We start from the raw sequence: 20,143 nt of genomic DNA, 5'->3' as shown, positions 1-20,143 counted from the left end.
TGAGAACAATGTTTGTGTCTACTTTTTATGTTTTGTGCATCCAGGATGGTTGTTTTTGCAGAATAATCCCTTCAGTCTAATATAACAGTGCTGTGCTTCACATCAGGCTGCTGATAAACCGGCCAAGCTTTAGTCTGTGAAAACAACAGCCTAGTTATACTTTATCCCAAACTTAACAAGCGGCTGGATGTACATTATACTGATTATTACGCAAATAGTTCCGGCAAAACTAAACAATTAGACAACATTGATTCGAGCTGTAATAATTTACTAACTCTTCAATTAAAAGTAAAGCTTGACAAAGTAAAGTCCAATAAAGCTAGAATGCAGCGAACACTGCAGTGAAGGGTATGCATATCGTCACTAACAGTAAATATGATTGGTTGAACACAGATACGTGTTATTAGTTTAATTGATTATTATATGAGAATAACATGGCTTAGAATGTTTGATTTGCCAATAAGAATCAAGGAATTATATCAAGTACAGATATAAACATACATGTACAACATGTGAAAAAGACATCATTTACATTTATTTATTTATTAGACACTTGACTTGCAAATGAGGATAAAATAAGCACTTCAAATGACCAGAGAGGACAGCACAAATAAATAAGATGGTTTAGCAGAGTTTTTCTTTTTCTTTTTGAGCCCTTGTAATGGAATATTTCTAGGAAAGTGTCTGGTGTACATGGAGAGGAAGAGGAAAGTGTGTTTCCTACTGGTGGTGTGTGTGAAGCAATATACAGGACATTTTTTAAATGATCAAAATCCTAAGTGTAACTCCAACAATAAGTTGTTTATTAGTTGTAAAAACTTACCGGGCTTGTCATCTTCATCCTCATCACTGCCTAAATCCTTTTGCTTGGGCCCTTCATCTTCATCATCATCACTGGCTAGAGCTCTTCGTTTGGGTCTTTCATCTTCATCATCGTCACTATCTAAAGCCTTTCGTTTGGGCCCTTCATCTTCATCATCACTGGCTAGAGCTTTTCGTTTGGGCCTTTCATCATCATCATCACTACCTAAAGCCTTTCGTTTAGGCCCTTCATCATCATCATCACTATCTAAAGCCTTTCGTTTAGGCCCTTCATCATCATCACTATCTAAAGCCTTTCGTTTAGGCCCTTCATCATCATCATCATCACTATCTAAAGCCTTTCGTTTGGGCCTTTTATCATCTTCATCATCATCACTATCTAAAGCCTTTCGTTTGGGTCTTTTATCATCTTCATCACTGCTTAAAGCCTTTCGTTTAGGCTCTTCATCCTCATCATCATCACTACCTAAAGCCTTTCGTTTGGGCCCTTCATCTTCATCATCACTAGCCAGAGCCTTTCTTTTGGGCCTTTCATCCTCATCATCACTAGCTAGAGCCCTTTTTTTAGGTCCTTCATCATCATCATCATCACTATCCAGAGCCCTTCTTTTAAGCCCTTCATCATCATCACTATCCAGAGCCCTACTTTTAGGCCCTTCATCATCATCATCATCACTACCAACAGCCCTTCTTTTAGGCCCTTCATCCTCATCATCACTACCTTGAGCCCTTCTTTTAGGCCCTTCATCCTCATCATCACTACCTCGAGCCCTTCTTTTATTCCCTTCATCATCCCCATCATCATCACTACCCAGAGCCCTTCTTTTAGGCCGTTCATCGTCCTCATCACTTCCTGCTTCCTCTTTCGCTCTGCCCTCATCTTCCTCACTGTCTGAGTTCATTGCAGTTTTCCACTTCCCCTTCCTCCCACCCTCCTCGTCCTCATCTTCAGAGTGAGTCCTCTGTTTGGGCTTGTCCTCGTCTGAATCGCTGCCGGCGTCTGATTTAGGGCTGCGTCTCTTCTGCTGTTCTTCCTCAGAGTCACTAGCAGCATGTGTTTTCTCCTCTTCCTCCTCGATGAAGACATATGCAGATATTCAATTATTAAAAATATCATGATAACACACACATAATTGATCACCTAAAAACACAGTGAATAATTATTCATGATTAAACTTTTGGAAGAGGTTGCTCATCACTGCACCAAATGATGAAGACTTTACAGCCGATTTATTTCCAAATGACAACTTTTTCATGCTAATCTGGCCTACACATGTACAAGTTCAGTGGTTATTTATAGGAATTTTGTTTGTTAACCCTGTAAAGTAAGGCTCTATTTGTTAACATCAGTTAATTTAACTGAAGTCAGTGTGACGACAACTACAAAAACATTACTAGGTTAGTAACCTTAGCAGATGTTATTTTCTTAGTTGAAGGTTAAAAGGCATAATCATTTTAATAAATGGAGTTAACTAATAAAATTCAGTCATTTGTTTATTAACTTTAACATATTACTATAAAATGGCTATTTCTTATTGTTGACATTTGTTTGTCGTCATTTACTAATGAGATTTTAGTGTTGCCTATTGCACTTTAACATCCTTTTGCAATTTAATAAGTTTAAAGCATTGTTTACTCTGTAATATATATATATATATATATATACACACTTATCAAACTTCACAGCCACAAATATAAAAAAAACACAACTTAGATACTAAGAATGCGATGCTTGTTATACAAATTAAATTTCGATTCCTCTTGTCCAATTTCTGCATGCACATTTTTTTCCAATCGCTACTCTGCCAGGAACTTCGCCGCTGGAGAGCACCTTCAATAATAATCTAAACATTTGTTTAGAGATGGACTGCAAGATGTGCTCAAAAGAGTGGCTACATGTGCTGAAGAACGATGGCAAAGCTAAGTGCATTGTAATAAACTAATAAGTTATTAAGCAGAGTGTTGCGACCAACATGACCTGCGATTGGTTCATACTTCACGAATATCGAATGAATGGCGTGTTGGTTCATTGTGCATACCGTGGGTGCAACCAACAAGAGTTGTGCATTTTTGTTTAACCTTTTGAGCGTTATGAGCAGTTATTGCATATATCGAGCTGAAACTAAACCGCGCATTCTCTCCAGCTCCTCATTCATAAACAGCAGGCCGCGCTGCTGAAGCATGCAGGAGAGACGACTACACGAAGTCATTCATAATCTTAGCTTTTGTATCAGCGTTGAATGAATATATTAAAGTAGAATGTTCTTTTAACATCCCGAATTGTTTAATCTTTTTTCTTTTTCCTGTCATTTCTCTTCAGGAAATTAGAATTTTTAAAGCTGCTTGATTCTTTTAACACCGAAAGCAGCACCCGTCAACTGGTGTTTTTCCTTAAGTTACACCTTTGTGAATGTTTTATTTTATGAGTGAAGTCTTTAATGTGTTTTTAATAATTTTATTCTATTGAAAGCCTCACTCAGATGCAAATTTATCCTCGAAAACGTGGCATGAGAGCGATGCACGTGTCGGAAGATTGCCTTTTTGTCTGCGCACACGAGATCAATTCCTGATCCTTTTGCATAAAGGTTTTAATCAAAAGACAGGTAATGTAATTACTTTCCATGTGCTAAAATATTTGTTTAACTAATGTTATTTTTAAAAAGCATATATACATATTAAAACAGAATAAAGTTTTACTGAATCCATCTTGTTTAAAAGGACTGATAACAAGGATATATGACATTTTGTCTAACAATTGCATTTCTGCCTGGCTAGGACTGAAGGATGTGTGGGAGAAGGATATCGGTCAAACTATTGAAGAAAATGACTGGGAAATTGCATGCGATAATATATACCTGAAATGTACCTCTCTTGGGATCCATGAGCTTAATTTTAAATTTTTTAATAGGATATATCTTACACCAATATGTATCACGAAAATGTTTGCCAATGCCACAGGCTTGTGTTTCAAATGTAAAAAAGATAAAGGTACATTCGGTCATTGTTTTTGGGACTGTGACAAAATTTTGCCATTTTGGAAGAAAATACAGAAGGTAGTGGAAAATATTCCTAAGCAACATTTTGATATGACCCCAGCTTTGTATTTATTGAATCTTAATGTGAACAATCTGTTTGAAGAAGATGCATTACAGTTATTTACTGTCTTGGTACATTTAGCTAAAATATGTATTTTGCTACTTTGGTCTGCATCACAGGCTCCATCTTTTAAAATGTGCATATCACAAACTGCTACAAGGTTACCATTAGAAAAACTTACCAATGACAAACATAACAAATCTGACAGATTTTGGTCAATTTGGTCTCCCCTTTGGGAATACATAAAAGAGCTCTCTTAAATTAACACAGGATCCCGATCATTCATATACAATTTTTGCTATAACCTACACTTAAAGACTGCTCTAAAATGGTGTGATTGTACTTTACTTTTTACCTATTTATGTTTTTTTATATATATTGTTTCCTTTGTTACTTTCCATTTTTAAGACTGTACATTCTCTGTAACACATTTATACATTTTGATGTTAATATTTTGTGAATATGGGCATACAATAAAAATATTAATAAAAAATAATAAAAAAAACAGAATAAAGTGCATGGTCTAATCGGAAATAAAGGAAATTAGTCTATCTATTTCATTATTTAATGCATAAAATAGGCTAGTCTTTTTATTAATTGAGTTTAATTGATCTGAAACTTTTAATTGCGTTATTATTTCCTGTAAATAATAAAAGTTGCATCAGATTGATGAAAACAAACCTGAACCCCTGCATGAACAGGGCCACAATTACTCTTTTACATCAAAACAATTGGATACAGAGTCTTCTGTCTACATAACCGGCAAACGCGTTAGAAACTGCTGAATCTCCGCGAATATTTGGTTAACTTATAAAACAAATGTTGTCTGGTTTAATGATGTTAGTAATGCATAGAAAGATGCAAAGCAGAATTCTCTGAGCTCATTAACCCACTGATGACAGCCACTTTGTGAAGGCTTTTTAAGTGGTTAATGAGGTTAGTTGTGTTACCTTGAGAGGTTTGGACTGAACGGGAGCAAAGGCTACCTGATCAACATTGCATTCCTCGAAAAAAACACTTGCAATCCAGACACGGTCACCTCATGCTTGTGATGCGGTACAATCCATAAACTCCGCCCATTAAAATAACAGCTTGTTCTTTATACTGTAAAATCGCGACGATATTTAATTGATCGTGGGCCACAAATATCGTTATCGATACAGTAATTTAACCACGATAAAAGCTTCCTTCATTTGCAACAAGAAAATTTGATGCCTACCTCCAGGTCAGATGTGCTGGCTCTTCTCTTCACCGGAGAGCTGCTGTCCTCATCACTGTCTGCAGGTCGCGGCGGCTCCATCTCTGAATCGCTGCCGTCAGACTTTCTGTCGTCATTATCGCTGCCGTCATCCTGCATGGGCAGAAACATCAGGAAATCATGTTTGAGAATATAGGAACACGATGTTCAGAGTTACAATTCATTGAGATTTATTGCATCCAAAAATAAAAGCTTATGTGAGGAATAATTGATAGCAAGCGGTTGAATTTTTAGAAAATAATACACTACTGAAGGCTGATTTATACTTCTGCGTCAAGCGCACGCGTATGCTACGGCGCAGCCTACGCGGGGACGCATAGCCCCTCATCGTGGCCGTCGCTGATGCGGACCTCTCAAAAAAATGTAACGTGTACACGTAGCACAAGCTCTGTGATTGGTCGGCTTGGTAGCGCTGACGAGTGTGGGCGGAGGTAAGAGCCGCGCGAGAATGATTCAGCGGCTGTTTACAAGTGTGGAGTCCTGTAAAGGAGCTCTGGATGGAGACTGCCATTTTGTTTGTACCTTATGATTAAAGTTGTTGCACGTCCGCCAGTTCCCGCCTCAAAATAAGCGAATTTGAGCCACTTGTACATTAAGGAAGCGTTCAGAATAAACAAAACACCAGTGAAGAAACTCAACACAGAAACATAGACACCTACTGCCAGCTAGCGTTTCGGAAGGGTATTCCAGAGCAACAGAAACCGCGCGCAGAAGTATAAATGCACGGCTACATGCAAGGCTTGCACCATAGGTCACGTCAATCACTTGACGCAGAAGTGTAAACCAGGCTTGAGGTGGTAATCTCATGAAGCAGAGCGGCTGTTACACTTCAGATCTGCATAATTAAAATCTTTAAAATAGACTTAAGAGGCAAAAATCTTTTTTCTTAAACTGAACACAGTCTAAACTATCCTAGTTTAACAGTGGCGTGATAAAACAAATAAAATCATATGTTTTTGTGTTGTATGCATGAGAATATACACACAGATTTTGTAAATACAATTTTTTTACTCACATCAGACTGTCGTGATCCGGGCCCGGCGTCCTCCTGCTCGTCCTGAACTGGAGTTGCACTGCCATCATCTGCGCAAACACACAATACATCAGTCTCACAGTTCACCAGATCATGAACCAACATTTGATGAAGCTGACGCAAAGGTTCAGTTTCCAGCATCTCTCTTTACAGAAACACTTCACTCCACTCCAAAACCAAGATGTTTCCATTAGCTCTGCACAATATATGGTTTCAGCATGGATATCGCAATGTGTGTTTGTGCAATAGTCAAAAACAAGGTGGTGTTCCTTCAACTCAAACTGTGGCAGTCTCCACATACAGATTCAATTATTTGTATAGTGTTTATTAGTATTTATAAATGTGACAATGTATTGACGACAATTGAACATTGAGGAACAGCATATCTGTTATTTTTATGACTGTTATTTTGATTACTATTTATTAATGCACATTCTTTGTACTACCAAATTACCATGCTAAGCTTCTTCAAGGGACAGTTCACAGAAGAACGTAAATTCTGTCATCATTAGTATTTTACTGTACTCATATTTCCTGCTGGACTAAAATACTTTAAAGAATACCATGGTAAACGTTCAAGTACATGGCATTACCATAGGATTTGCTCAAAAAAATTAATTATATTTTGACGTATTATGTAGTAATACATGTATACTGTACTCATTCTCCATGCTAGGCTAAAGTATCTCAAAGAATATCATGGTAAATGTTCAAATACATGCCGTTTAGCATGGTATTCGCTCACAAAACAAAAACACTATTATACCTTGATTTATTTTGAAGTAACGCAAGTTTACAGTACTCATGTACCCTGCTAGGCTAAAGTACTTCAAGGAATACCATAGTAAATGCTCAAGTAATCTCATACTCAATGCTAGGCTAATGTACTTCAAATAACACCATGGTAAAAGTTCAAGTATGTGACATTTAGCATGGTATTTGCACAAAAACATACAAAAATACCATTATACTTTGATGTATTGTGTAGTAATAAATGTTTACTGTACTCATACTCCATGCTAGGCTAATGTAATTCAAATAATATCATGGTAAATGTTCAGGTACATGACATTACCATGGTATTTGCTAAAAAAAAATGAAAATAACATTATACTTGAATGTATTATGTAATAACACATGTTTACTGTACTCATGCTCTATGCTAGGCTAAAGTATCTCAACGAATATCATGGTAAATGTTCAAATGCATGCCATTCAGCATGGTATTCGCTCAAAAAACAAAAACACTATTATACTTTGATTTATTTTGTAGTAACGCAAGTTTACAGTACTCATGTACCCCGCTAGGCTAAAGTACTTCAAGGAATACCATAGTAAAAGTTGAAGTATGTGGCATTTAGCATGGTATTTGCACAAAAACATACAAAAAATACCATTATACTTTGATGTATTGTGTAGTAATAAATGTTTACTGTACTCATACTCCATGCTAGGCTAAAGTACTTCAAATATTATAATGGTGAATGTTCATGTACATGACATTACCATGGTATTTGCTAAAAAAAATGAAAATAACATTATACTTGAATGTATTATGTAATAATACATGTTTACTGTACTCATACTTCATGCTAGGCTAAAGTATCCCAACGAATATCATGGTAAATGTTCAAATACATGCCATTCAGCATGGTATTCGCTCAAAAAACAAAAACACTATTATACTTTGATTTATTTTGTAGTAATGCAAGTTTACAGTATTCATGTACCCTGCTAGGCTAAAGTACTTTATAGAATACCATAGCAAATATTCAAGTATAGGGCATTACCATGGTATTTCCTCAAAAACATGAAAATACCATAATACTTTGATTTATTATGTAGTAGTAATGCATGTTTACTGTACTCATACTCCATGCTAGGTTCAAGTACTTCAAGGAATACCAAAGTAAATGCTCAAGTAATCTCATACTCAATGCTAGGCTAGTGTACTTCAAATAACACCATGGTAAAAGTTCAAGTATGTGGCATTTAGCATGGTATTTGCACAAAAACATACAAAAATACCTTTATACTTTGATGTATTGTGTAGTAATGCATGTTTACTGTACTCATTCTCCATGCTAGGCTAAAGTACTTCAAATAATATCATGGTAAATGTTCGAGTACATGACATTACCATGGTATTTGTTCAAAAAAATTCAAATAACATTATACTTTAATGTATTATGTAATAACACTTGTTTACTGTACTCATACTCCATGCTAAGCTTAAGTATCTCAAAGAATATCATGGTTTATATTCAAGTACATGGCATTACTATGGTATTTACTTAACCTAGGAGGATTCTAAGGGCCTACGCTGTTTTGGGGCCCTCAGAGTTACTATTAAAGGCCCCTAAATCTCACTTCCCCCTGCCCCCTCTTCAATTTCATCCACAACACCATCCAAAATATTGTCATAGGGCCCGTACTGGCCAGAGGCGCCCCTGTGGGCATTACTATGGCATTTGCTTAAAAACATAATAATACCACTATACTTTGATTTATTATGTAGTAACATATGTTTACTGTACTCATACTGCATGCTAGGTTTAAGTACTTCAACTTTATACCATGGTAAATGTTCAAGTCAGGCATGAGCTGCTATAAGATTCTGACTGTATGATAACCTTGCATACAAATATCACGGTTTCACAGTATTGTGATTACTGCTCTAAAATATATATTTTTTAAATGTCTGTGTGAAAAACAAACTTTTTTCCCCTTTGAAAACAATATATGTTATTTTATGAAAGATTTATAATAGTTTGGAACAGTAAACTGTAGTCTGCAGTCTTCATTTGTTTCAGAAACAGATTTCATTACAATTTAAAATGGCATCTGTGGATACTGGAAAACAAAAAATGCAAATAAAAAAATCTTACACATACCTTAGGAAATGTATTACAGAAAATATTGGCGGTTTTAAAACCTTGACTTTTCCAAACCGCGGTATACCTTGAACACTGTTATCGTCCCATGCCTAGTTCAAGTACATGACATTTCCATGGTATTTGCTCACAAACATGAAACCAACACTATTATATTTTGATGTACTATAGTAATATATGTTTACTGTACTCATACTCCACACTAGGCTAAAGTACTTGGAGGAATACTATGGTAAATGATCAAGTAATGCTAGGCTAAAGTACTTCAAAGAACACCATGGTAAATGTTCGAGTACACGGCATTTAGCATGGTATTTTGCACAAAAACATACAAAAATAACATTATACTTTGATGTATTGTACAGTAATGCGTGTTTACTGTACTTATGTCCCATGTTAGGCTAAAGTACTTCAAAGAACACCATGGTAAATGTTCAAGTACACAGCATTTAACATAGAATTTTCTCAAAAACATGCAAAAATACCACTTTACTTTAATGTATTGTATAATAATGCGTATTTACTGTACTCATACAACATGCTAGGCTAAAGTACTTTAAAGAAAACCATGGTAAATGTTTAAGTACATGGCATTTAGCATGGTATTTTCTCAAAAACATACAAAAATACCATTATTCTTTGATTTATTGTATAGTAATACACGTTCACTGTACTCATACTCCACACTAGGCTAAAGTACTAAGAAGAACACCATGGTAAATGTTCAAGTATATGGCATTCGGCATGGTATTTGCTCAAAAACATGAAAGTAACATTATACTTCGATTTATTATGTGGTGACATGTTTACTGTACTCAGTCTCCATGCTAGGCTAAAGTACTTCAACTTCATACCATGGTAAATGTTCAAATACACGGCATTTAGCATGGTATTCGCTCAAAAACATTTAAAATTACCATTATACTTTGATAAATTGTATAGTAATGCGTGTTTACTGCACTTATGACCCATGTTAGGCTAAAGTACTTCAAAGCCACCATGGTAAATGTTCAAGTACACGGCATTTAACATGGTATTATCTCAAAAACATGCAAAAACACCACTTTATAATAATTATATAATAATGCGTGTATACTGTACTCATACAACATGCTAGGCTAAAGTACTTCAAAGAATACCATGGTAAATGTTCAAGTACACGACATTTAGCATATTTGCTAAAAACCACGAAATTACCATTATACTTTGATGAATTATATAGTAATGCGTGTTTACTGCACTAATGTCCCATGTTAGGCTAAAGCACTTTAAAGAATACCATGGTAACTCTTCAAGTACACGACATTTAGCATGGTATTTGCTAAAAAAACATGCAAAAATACCACTTTACTTAAATGTATTGTATAATAATGCGTGTTTACTGTACTCATACAGCATGCTAGGCTAAAGTACTTCAAAGAATACCGTGGTAAATGTTCGAGTACACGACATTTAGCATGGTATTTGCTAAAAAAACACGAAAATAACATTATTCTTTCATGAATTATATAGTAATGCGTGTTTACTGTACATGCTATGCTAAAGCACCTATAAATAGCATGCTGTTGCTGTGGTAAACGTCCACGCGCTGGTATTAGCATAGTAACCTTACTGTTCCTTTGCTAATAAAAGTCTGATATGAAAGATTTCCTTACCTGAGTGAATCTCGTCTTCTCCATCCATCTGGACGGAACCGCGCGGTTACACTCTAACACACACTCTCGCACACACACAAAAACGCAAACACACACAAACAACAATACAATCTGAAGAGGCGCTAAACTGAGCAGTAGCACTCCGGGTTTTCCGCGGTATCAGAAAACCCGGTTCTTCAGCGGATCAGCGGAGCTCTACTATCCGTCAGGGACTGTAAAGGCACTCATCTGTCAGAATATTAATATTTTAACTAACGACGTATTGTTAATTGTCAGTTTCTGTCCCTGTTTCTTTCTTCCTCTAAAATGGTGTAGCCGCTGTAGAGACGCATGCGTGCAGACGCCCCGGCGCTTTCAAATGACGTCAGTCAAACGATCTGCGTCTTTGAAAGGGGCGGAGCATAGGAAACGCGCGTGAATGTTTTCGTCAGTAAATGAATTTACATTTCTAGATAATTAACATGAATAAAATATATCATAGGTCTCAAACTGGATGCCTGGACGGCCGCAGCTCTGCACAGTTCTGCTCCAACCGTAATCAAACACAGCTAATCTAACTAATCAAGGTGTTACAGCCTATTAAACTGTGAGTTGGAAGTGGCTGGAGCTAAACTATGCAGAGCTGCGGCCCTCCAGGGATTGAGTATGAGACCATTGATATATATCCTTGTGTGATATATGCATAAAGTCTATGTATATATATTTATATTGCACTTCTCATTATTTATAAAATGTCATTTTGTACTATAAAATAATTAAATGATCCTCTTTGGTTGTATTTACGCGTAATTTTCCACCTTAAAATTTTTTGAGGCACTTAATTATTGATTAATTATTGATTATATATGATTTTATATATATATATATATATATATATATATATATATATATATATATATATATATATATATATATATATATATGATTTTAAACTATATACTTGTAGATATATGTGCGCATTATTTCATTCCAAATAAAATGTACAAATAAAAAAAACCACAAATAAAATGTCAGAATATGCAAATCCTTAATATAATTACAATGTGACCATTTTTATTATTAATATATTTTACAGTGAATCCCTATTTGACTTCAGTATTTAGTGTGTTAAAAGTTATTTCTCTTGATTTCCATATTTATACGTAGAAAACTGGATGAAAAGTTGTTTTATGTTGGGTATTTTACATATACATGTCACAAACAGACAACACATTTTATAGTTAAATAGCTTTTTAATAGAATAAGACACAATTTTAAGAAATTAACATTTATATATATATATATATCGTGTATGACATAACGTTAATTATTATAATAGTTCATTTAGTCATTGTGGATTTACAGTCAACATGAAACAGCATTTCAAACTCATTGTACTTTCTTAAGCAGACACATTTATAGGTAAAATGGAGCATTAGGACCTTGATTTGATCCACAATTAATTGTTTGTTTAATGAAAAGTGACAGGAGGTGAAAAACTATCAAGCATGAGACAAAAAGATTTAAAGATTATTAAATTAATGATATTATGATGAATAACTAATAATTTTATTCTTTATAATTAACCTTTTACAGTAATTCACTTTTGAAGGAATTGTGCAGAAAAACTACATTTCCCATGATGCTGTGCAGAAACCTCCACCAATCAGTGAGTAACGGGAAGCGGAGGAGTGCCTAAAGAGCCCTTTAGCTCAGCCCACTTCAACAAAGCATAGCCAATGATAATGAAATCTCCACATTTGTATATAGATCCATATTTTGCAGTGTCTACATATACAACCAACATTTCATTAATATTTATACTATATCGTTTTTTTCAGTTCTTTTTAATGTGTCATTTGCAGTGCATCATGGGATTGTAGTTCTTTACCTCATTAAAGCTTTTCGAGAAGTGGCAGTAGGTTGAAGACTATCAGGTATTAGTAGTGTGAGACAAAATGTGTTTTATAGAGCAAGTTATTAATTTGACGGAAGATTATAAATAATAACATGCACTAGGGGTGTAACATAATGGACCACGTTGATCTGTGATTCGTACAGATCACAACCCACGGTTCAGAACACACGTGACCCGCGGAGTAATACTTTTTTTAAAAGTTTTTTTAAACTTGTTGATTTAATCCTGAATTTGTAACGATGGCAGAGAGATCGCTTTTTGTGTCATTCAAATCACATGTATGAAAGCATTTAGGATTTCCTGTGAAATATAATGATGACGGAAGAAGTTGTGGTGGGTTATTGGGGATGTGGTGGGTTTCTTAGGTTATTAAAGGTGTTTTCTGTCACTGCTTGTTTAGCCTGCATTAATGCATTCAGTGTAAGCTGCATGATTAATCATTAAAAGATCAGGATCTCAACACCCACGCACCATATTTTATAAAAGATGCTAATTTGCATACGTTTATTAATTCGTCGAATCGCTGCATTCAGTCTGAAAAAGCAAAAATCAAGAGATTCAGTCTAGTCTTTTGAACTAGTTATGAAGTCACAGTCAAATAACACAGCAGTACTGGGAGAACAGTTTATACTTTAGATAAAACCACTGATGTTTATGGTCAAGATTAAAATCACCAACATATGCATTTAACTTAACGCTCAACAATGAAAGTTGTAGGCAGCAATTACATTATTTAACCAGTAGGTGGCGACAACCTGCCATCAAAAATATGCCACTGAATAATTCTTCAAAACTGATCATCTAGCAATGAAACGTGAAGTTTAATGAGTGAATAACTGAATCATTTATTGAAGACGAGACTAAAAATAAATATGGGCTGTACAAATGATTATGTTAGATTTCTACATTCAGCGTAATCAGCAATATACTTTTATTCAGCTGATTATGTCTTCAATTTTATTGTTAATAAAATTACAGCTAACTTCTGTTTGTTAAAACTCTTTAAAAGTCTTGCAGTGCTGTTTTGTAATAAATGGAAATCAAATGACATTTATCTCCTCCCCTTTTTGGCTGATCCGAAAAATGGTGCGATCCATGACTAAAATCCATAATGAGAATTGAGATTTGATGGATGGATTACACCACTGACATAACACAGACTAGCTGTTTAACACTTAAGCCAGAAACACACATTATAGTTATATAATAGGGATAGTTCAACCAAAAATAAAATTTAATATCCAGTTTCCGGTGAAGAAGCTATTTTGAAGATAGTCAACACTGGAAACATCCATAGTAGGAAAAACAAACACTATAGAAATCATTGGCTATTGCAAAATTCTTCCATTGTGTTCAACAGAAGAAAGGAATTCAAATAGGATTGGAACAAGAGTAAATGATGACACAATGATCATTTATTGTGTGAACTGTGCCTTTAAGAAAGCAAAGAAGTTTAGTTTTGTTTTCATGTTGACTTACACATCCTAAATATTCACCATGAGTGTGAATCGCCTTCAGCGTTCAGTGTTATTCATCCACTACATTTCCCTGCATCATAATATAAAACAAAGTGTCAAACAAGCCTTTAGTAAAAGCAACAGAGCACAGTTTAAAATCAAGGACAGTCAGTTTAGTCCATATCCACCTTACTTTATGCAAATGTGTCAAGACTTCTCATTCATCTGACCACAGGTAAATGAGAATAATTGATGTTTTTGTAGCTCTGAAATAACCTAAATCTCAGCGTAGTGATATGTTGCTCATAACCTGCCGGAACTACTTTAGCTGTGTTTATCTGACAATAACAGCACACCTTATAATGCTCATCAGCCAATCAGAATCAAGCATTTACCAGCACTACATTTCAGAGTTTGAACAGATAAAAACAAATACTATAGTAAATTATTGTAATAGTGTTTTGAACCATACTATAGTAAAGTGTATTATACTGTATATATTATAGTATTTACAACTCTGTTAATGAATGCTCCAGCATACTGTGGCGTTAACTGATAAACAATGTAGTATACTTTAGTTTTTACTACAGTGATTGCGGTGTACTGTAGCAAAATACACCCTATATTTGTAGAAAAGTACATTATTGGATCATTTGTTTGTATTACTGCAGTTGTTGTGTTACCATAGCAACTACAGAATTACCACAACAGATTAATTACTATAGTTGTTGTGTTACCATAGCAACTGTGGAATCACCACAGCAGATTATTTAGTATAGTTGTTACCATAGCAACCATAGATCACCTCAACATATTAATTTCTATGGTTGTTGTATTACCATAGCAACTATAGAATTACCACAGCAGAGTAAAGCTGCGGTCACACAGGACTTTTCGCCCCATAGACTTTCATTCATATGCATATGAATGCAACCGGAAACGCAAGCTCGTGCAACAAGTTTCACAGTTCACTGCATTGCAAAGTTCAAGCTTGGTGAACTCTGACCTGCGAAATGGCATCATGTGACTGCATGAGATCAATCGAATATCAAAACATGACAGAAATATAAAATATGAACCAATTGCTTGCTTTTTAAAAAAATGACTAATCATCTTGTTTAATCCCGCCCCTTTTCGCAGTGCCATACGACAGAATTTTGTATGCTTAAATTCTAGTGTGATCGTGGCATAGCTGCTAAAGTTGTTTGATTACCATAGCAACTATAGAAATACAGCAACAAATCAACTACTATAGTTGACGTGTTACCGTAGCAACCATAGAATACCCACAACAGATTATTTACTATAATTGTTGTGTTACCATAGCAACTACAGAATCACAACAAATTAATTACTATAGTTTTTGTTATCATAGCAACTATGGAATTACCAAAGCAGAGTAACTGCTATAGTTGTTTAATTACCATAGCAACTGTAGAAATACAGCAACAAATTAACTACTATAGTTGATGTGTTACCGTAGCAACTATAGAATAACCACAACAGATTATTTACTTTAGTTTGTGTTACCTTAGCAACTATAAAATCACCACAACAGATTAATTACTATAGTTGTTGCGTTACCATAGCGAATATAGAATCACCACAACAGGTCAATTACTATAATTGTTGTGTTACCATAGCAACTATAGAATTACCACAACAGATCTATTACTATAGTTGTTGTGTTACCATAGCAACTGTAGAATTACCACAACAGATCTATTACTATAGTTGTTGTGTTACCATAGCAACTATAGAATTACCACAACAGATCTATTACTATATGTGTTGTGTTACCATAGCAACTGTAGAATTACCACAACAGATCTATTACTATAGTTGTCGTGTTACTATAGCAATTATAGAATTACCACAACAGATTAACTACTATAGTTGACGTGTTACCATAGCAACTATAGAATTGCCACAACAGATTAACTACTATAGTTGTTACCATAGCAACTATAGAATTGCCACAACAGATTAACTACCATAGTTGTTACCATAGCAACTATAGACTTACCACAACAGACTAACTACTATAGTTGACGTGTTACCATAGCAACTATAGAATTGCCACAACAGATTAACTACTATAGTTGTTACCATAGCAACTACAGAATTACCACAACAGTTTAATTACTATTTTTGATGTGTTACCGTGGCAACTATAGAATCACCACAATAGCAATTCTAACAATTAATAATTTAAGTACTTTACTATAGTATGGTTCAAAAGTACTATAGTATTAAATATAAACTACAGTATGTGTTATGACAATACATTAAAATAATATGATAAAGCAGTTTGCAACATGAGGCAGAATAACAAGCTGTTTTTATGACTAAACATTAACAAAAGTGAATGAGAACAGAAGTCTGGACACATTTGAGTTAAAAAGGCCACATTCACTTCACATGAAAAATAAACCTGAAACATGATAAATAAAACCTGTGTGTGGATGAAATGAGCTGGACCGCATCCCCTGACACACAAACACACACTGATACAGCCTTTAATACTGAGCGTCAGTCACAGTAGCTCAGTGTTAGAGCCTCATTCTCGTTCAGAGATGAGCTTTTAGTTTTTAAACAGTGGTAACGTTAAGATTTCCCCCTTTCGCTTTCCCTCTTTCGCTTTGTTCCCTTGTCCCATCATGACCTCTGTTGACCTCAGAGCACATACAGTGTCTCTAGTTTTTCTCTTCCTCGTCCTGCTGTTCCTCCTCGGAGCTGCGGATGAACGGACGGCGAGTGAGTTTCTCCGGGTCGTGTGACGCCATGTTACTGAAATCTCGGAAAATATCCTGGAATGTTTCATCATCTCCTGTGGAGAATCAGATAAACGAACACTCCATTTTTTTGCTAATTTTACAGCTCTCCTAAAGGGTAAACTGCTGTGTTTTACCATTTTTGAATGCATTAAGCTGATCTCCGGGTCTGATGGGAGCACTTTTAGCTTAGCTTAGCATAAACCATTGAATCAGATTAGACCGTTAGCATTAGAGTTTAATTAAATTAAAGGGGACCTAATATGCCTCTTTTTACAAGATATAAAATGCATCTCTGATGTCCCTAGAGTGTGTGTGTTTCAGTTTGAGCTGTAAATATCACACAGATCCTGTTTTTTAGCTCTCTGAATCTGACCCTTTCAGGCTTTGATCCTAATTGTGGCATTTTGGTCACTGTCACTTTAAATGCAAATGAGATTGAGCTCTTTTCAGAAGAGGGCGGAGCTACAGACGCCTGTGTGTCAGCATATTGACAGATGTAAAACAGCAGTGTGTGTGTTGTCAGTGCTGGTCAGTTGTGCATGTGTGCTTCAGTGTGAGTGTGTGTTCATGCTTCTGTCAGTCTATGTCGCTCCTGTCGCTGTTCATCTAAAACTCCACATCTATAATCCTCTTAGTCTATGCTGACATTATCTTCAGCAGCTCAAACACTCTAATGGCTAATGGACAGACGGCTGCTTCTCACTCAGGGCTGCTGTTTATGCTAATGAGATGGAGAGATGGGCACTAGTGGGCGGGGCTTCCCCCCTCTGATGACACGTACAAAGGGAGAATGTCAATCAAAGTGTTTCTGCGGACTGTTTTTATCATGTCTGATTATAAACAAATAGATTTAACTCATGCTTACCATTAGAGGCTGGAGATATTCACAACTGCTGACAAATAACTGGGTTTAAGCCCCTAATAAAAGCGATTTTTGCATAATAGATCCCCTTTAAAGCTTGACTCTTTTATAGTAACTTTAAGACGAACGAAAAATGAAAAGTTGCTATTTTCTAAGTCAACATGACTACGAATTATACATTTATCCTCACGTAATAATCAAGCAATGCAAAATGACATTACTCAGCAGTTTAGGGTTAATCAGCGTTAAGTTAAAGTTGCATATAGATAAGTAAATAAAAGCGAGTTTAACCTTCATTTCTTTCACCCTCATTAGAATATTTCATCTGATTGGTCTAGACTTATATGACTGTAGGTCAGGTGTGCATGTATGAGGTGTCATTTGACTGACGTTCTATCTATCCATCTATCTATCGTTCTATCCATCCATCTATCGTTCCATCCATCCATCCATCTATCTATCTATCCATCCATCCATCTATCTATCTATCATCCATCTATTGTTCTATCCATCCATCCATCCATCCATCCATCCATTCATCCATCCATCTATCTATCGTTCTATCCATCCATCTATCGTTCCATCCATCCATCCATCCATCCATCCATCCATCCATCCATCTATCCATCTATCTATCTATCTATCCATCCATCCATCTATCTATCCATCCATCTATCGTTCTATCCATCCATCCATCCATCCATCCATCGTTCTATCCATCCATCCATCCATCCATCCATCCATCCATCTATCTATCTATCCATCTATCTTTCCATCCATCCATCTATCGTTCCATCCATCCATCCATCCATCCATCTATCGTTCCATCCATCCATCCATCCATCCATCCATCTATCGTTCCATCCATCCATCTATCTATCTATCTATCTATCTATCTATCTATCTATCTATCTACCTATCTATCTATCTATCTATCTATCTATCTATCTATCTATCTATCTATCTATCTATCTATCTGTCCATCCATCCATCCATCCATCTATCTATCCATCTATCCATCCATCCATCCATCTATCCATCTATCGTTCTATCCATCCATCCATCCATCCATCCATCGTTCTATCCATCCATCTATCGTTCTATCCATCCATCCATCGTTCTATCCATCCATCTATCGTTCTATCCATCCATCTATCATTCTATCCATCCATCTATCATTCTATACATCTATCTATCTATCCATCCATCCATCGTTCTATCCATTGTTCTATCTATCTATCTATCTATCTATCTATCTATCTATCTATCTATCTATCTATCTATCTATCTATCTATCTATCTATCTATCTATCTATCGTTCCATCCATCCATCCATCCATCGTTCTATCCATCCATCCATCTATCCATCCATCCATCCATCTATCCGTCTTTACATTTATTCATTGATCTGTTTTTCTGTTTATTTATCTATTTTGCATCTGTACATCATGGCAATATCCCAAACCCCATCTGAAACTAGAAGCATAATATCAGAAATAGAAAATCACTACTTTAAATTGTAATATTATTTCACAATTTAACAGATTTTGCAGACCTTTTTGATCAAGTACATGCATTAGTGCGGACTTAAAAAGAGTAAATAAAAAACGCTGAATTGTTTGAACATTTGACCAGCAGTGTATAATTATGACAAATCATCAGCAGTTCATGAAAACAAACAAGAAAACCTAAAACAACAATCATTTCTATTGTAATAAATCAATATCTATTAATATCTTACCAACAGATCCGAAGAATCCCTCTGAATCCCTCATTTCTTCATTCATTCTGGCCATTCTCAACCTGAAACAAACACATTACTAGGATTTATCCTGCGTATTTTAACATGTTTATATATTTCTAAGGTGTGCGAGACAATACACAAAAAGATAAAAGTTAGACTATAAGGTTATCTGATGATAATTAAAGCTGAACGTATGATTCAGGAGGTGGAGACACTCAAAAATAGCTCTAGTGGGAGTCTTCTATATCCACAAAATGTCAGTAAATACACGTACAAACATTGTTTTTAGTGATAACTTGATATGCATTCATTCATTTTCCTTAGCTTAGTCTCTATTGCAGAGGTTGCCACAGCGGAATGAACCGCTGTTCATTCTAACAATCGAACTTATCCAGCATGTTTTACGCAGCAGATGCCCTTCCAGATGCAACCCATTACAGGGAAACACCCATACACACTCATTCACAAAGGCCAATTTAGTTAATGAATTCCCCTATAGCGCGTGTTTGGACTGTGGGGGAAACCGGAGCGCCCGGAGGAAACCCATGCCAACACAGGGGGAACATGCAAACTGCACACAGAAACACCAACTGACCCAGCCTCAAACCAGCGACCTTCTTGCTGTGAGGCCACAATGCTGCATAAATA

The 20,143-nt window shown here is 35.6% G+C and overlaps 2 protein-coding genes across 9 annotated transcripts in view; both read right to left on the bottom strand.

The window, feature by feature from the left end:
- LOC130241481 (protein IWS1 homolog) overlaps positions 1-11,102 on the bottom strand; it is a 38,650-nt gene extending 27,548 nt beyond the window's left edge. For 3 of the 7 annotated variants that reach the window (XM_056473270.1, XM_056473275.1, XM_056473271.1), the window contains exons 1-4: positions 10,759-11,102; positions 6,192-6,259; positions 5,138-5,269; positions 824-1,895 (exon numbers count right to left, since the gene is read on the bottom strand). In XM_056473270.1, the coding sequence (XP_056329245.1) occupies positions 824-1,895; positions 5,138-5,269; positions 6,192-6,259; positions 10,759-10,786 (1,300 nt within the window). In that variant the 5' untranslated portion in view covers positions 10,787-11,102. The remainder of the gene's footprint in view (positions 1-823; positions 1,896-5,137; positions 5,270-6,191; positions 6,260-10,758) is intronic. The other 4 variants (XM_056473276.1, XM_056473273.1, XM_056473274.1 and 1 more) reach the window with 4 other exon arrangements.
- A 948-nt stretch (positions 11,103-12,050) lies between these two features.
- The window catches only part of zgc:162872 (BAR_ACAPs and ArfGap_ACAP domain-containing protein), a 37,462-nt gene continuing 29,369 nt past the window's right edge, over positions 12,051-20,143 (bottom strand). For both annotated transcript variants that reach the window (XM_056473443.1, XM_056473444.1), the window contains 2 exons: positions 19,493-19,554; positions 12,051-16,942 (listed from right to left, as the gene is read on the bottom strand). In XM_056473443.1, the coding sequence (XP_056329418.1) occupies positions 16,809-16,942; positions 19,493-19,554 (196 nt within the window). In that variant the 3' untranslated portion in view covers positions 12,051-16,808. The remainder of the gene's footprint in view (positions 16,943-19,492; positions 19,555-20,143) is intronic.

This window comes from Danio aesculapii, chromosome 15 (genome assembly GCF_903798145.1).
Source record: "Danio aesculapii chromosome 15, fDanAes4.1, whole genome shotgun sequence".
NCBI classification, from domain to species: domain Eukaryota; kingdom Metazoa; phylum Chordata; class Actinopteri; order Cypriniformes; family Danionidae; genus Danio; species Danio aesculapii.
This window is presented reverse-complemented; position numbering and strand designations above follow the sequence as displayed.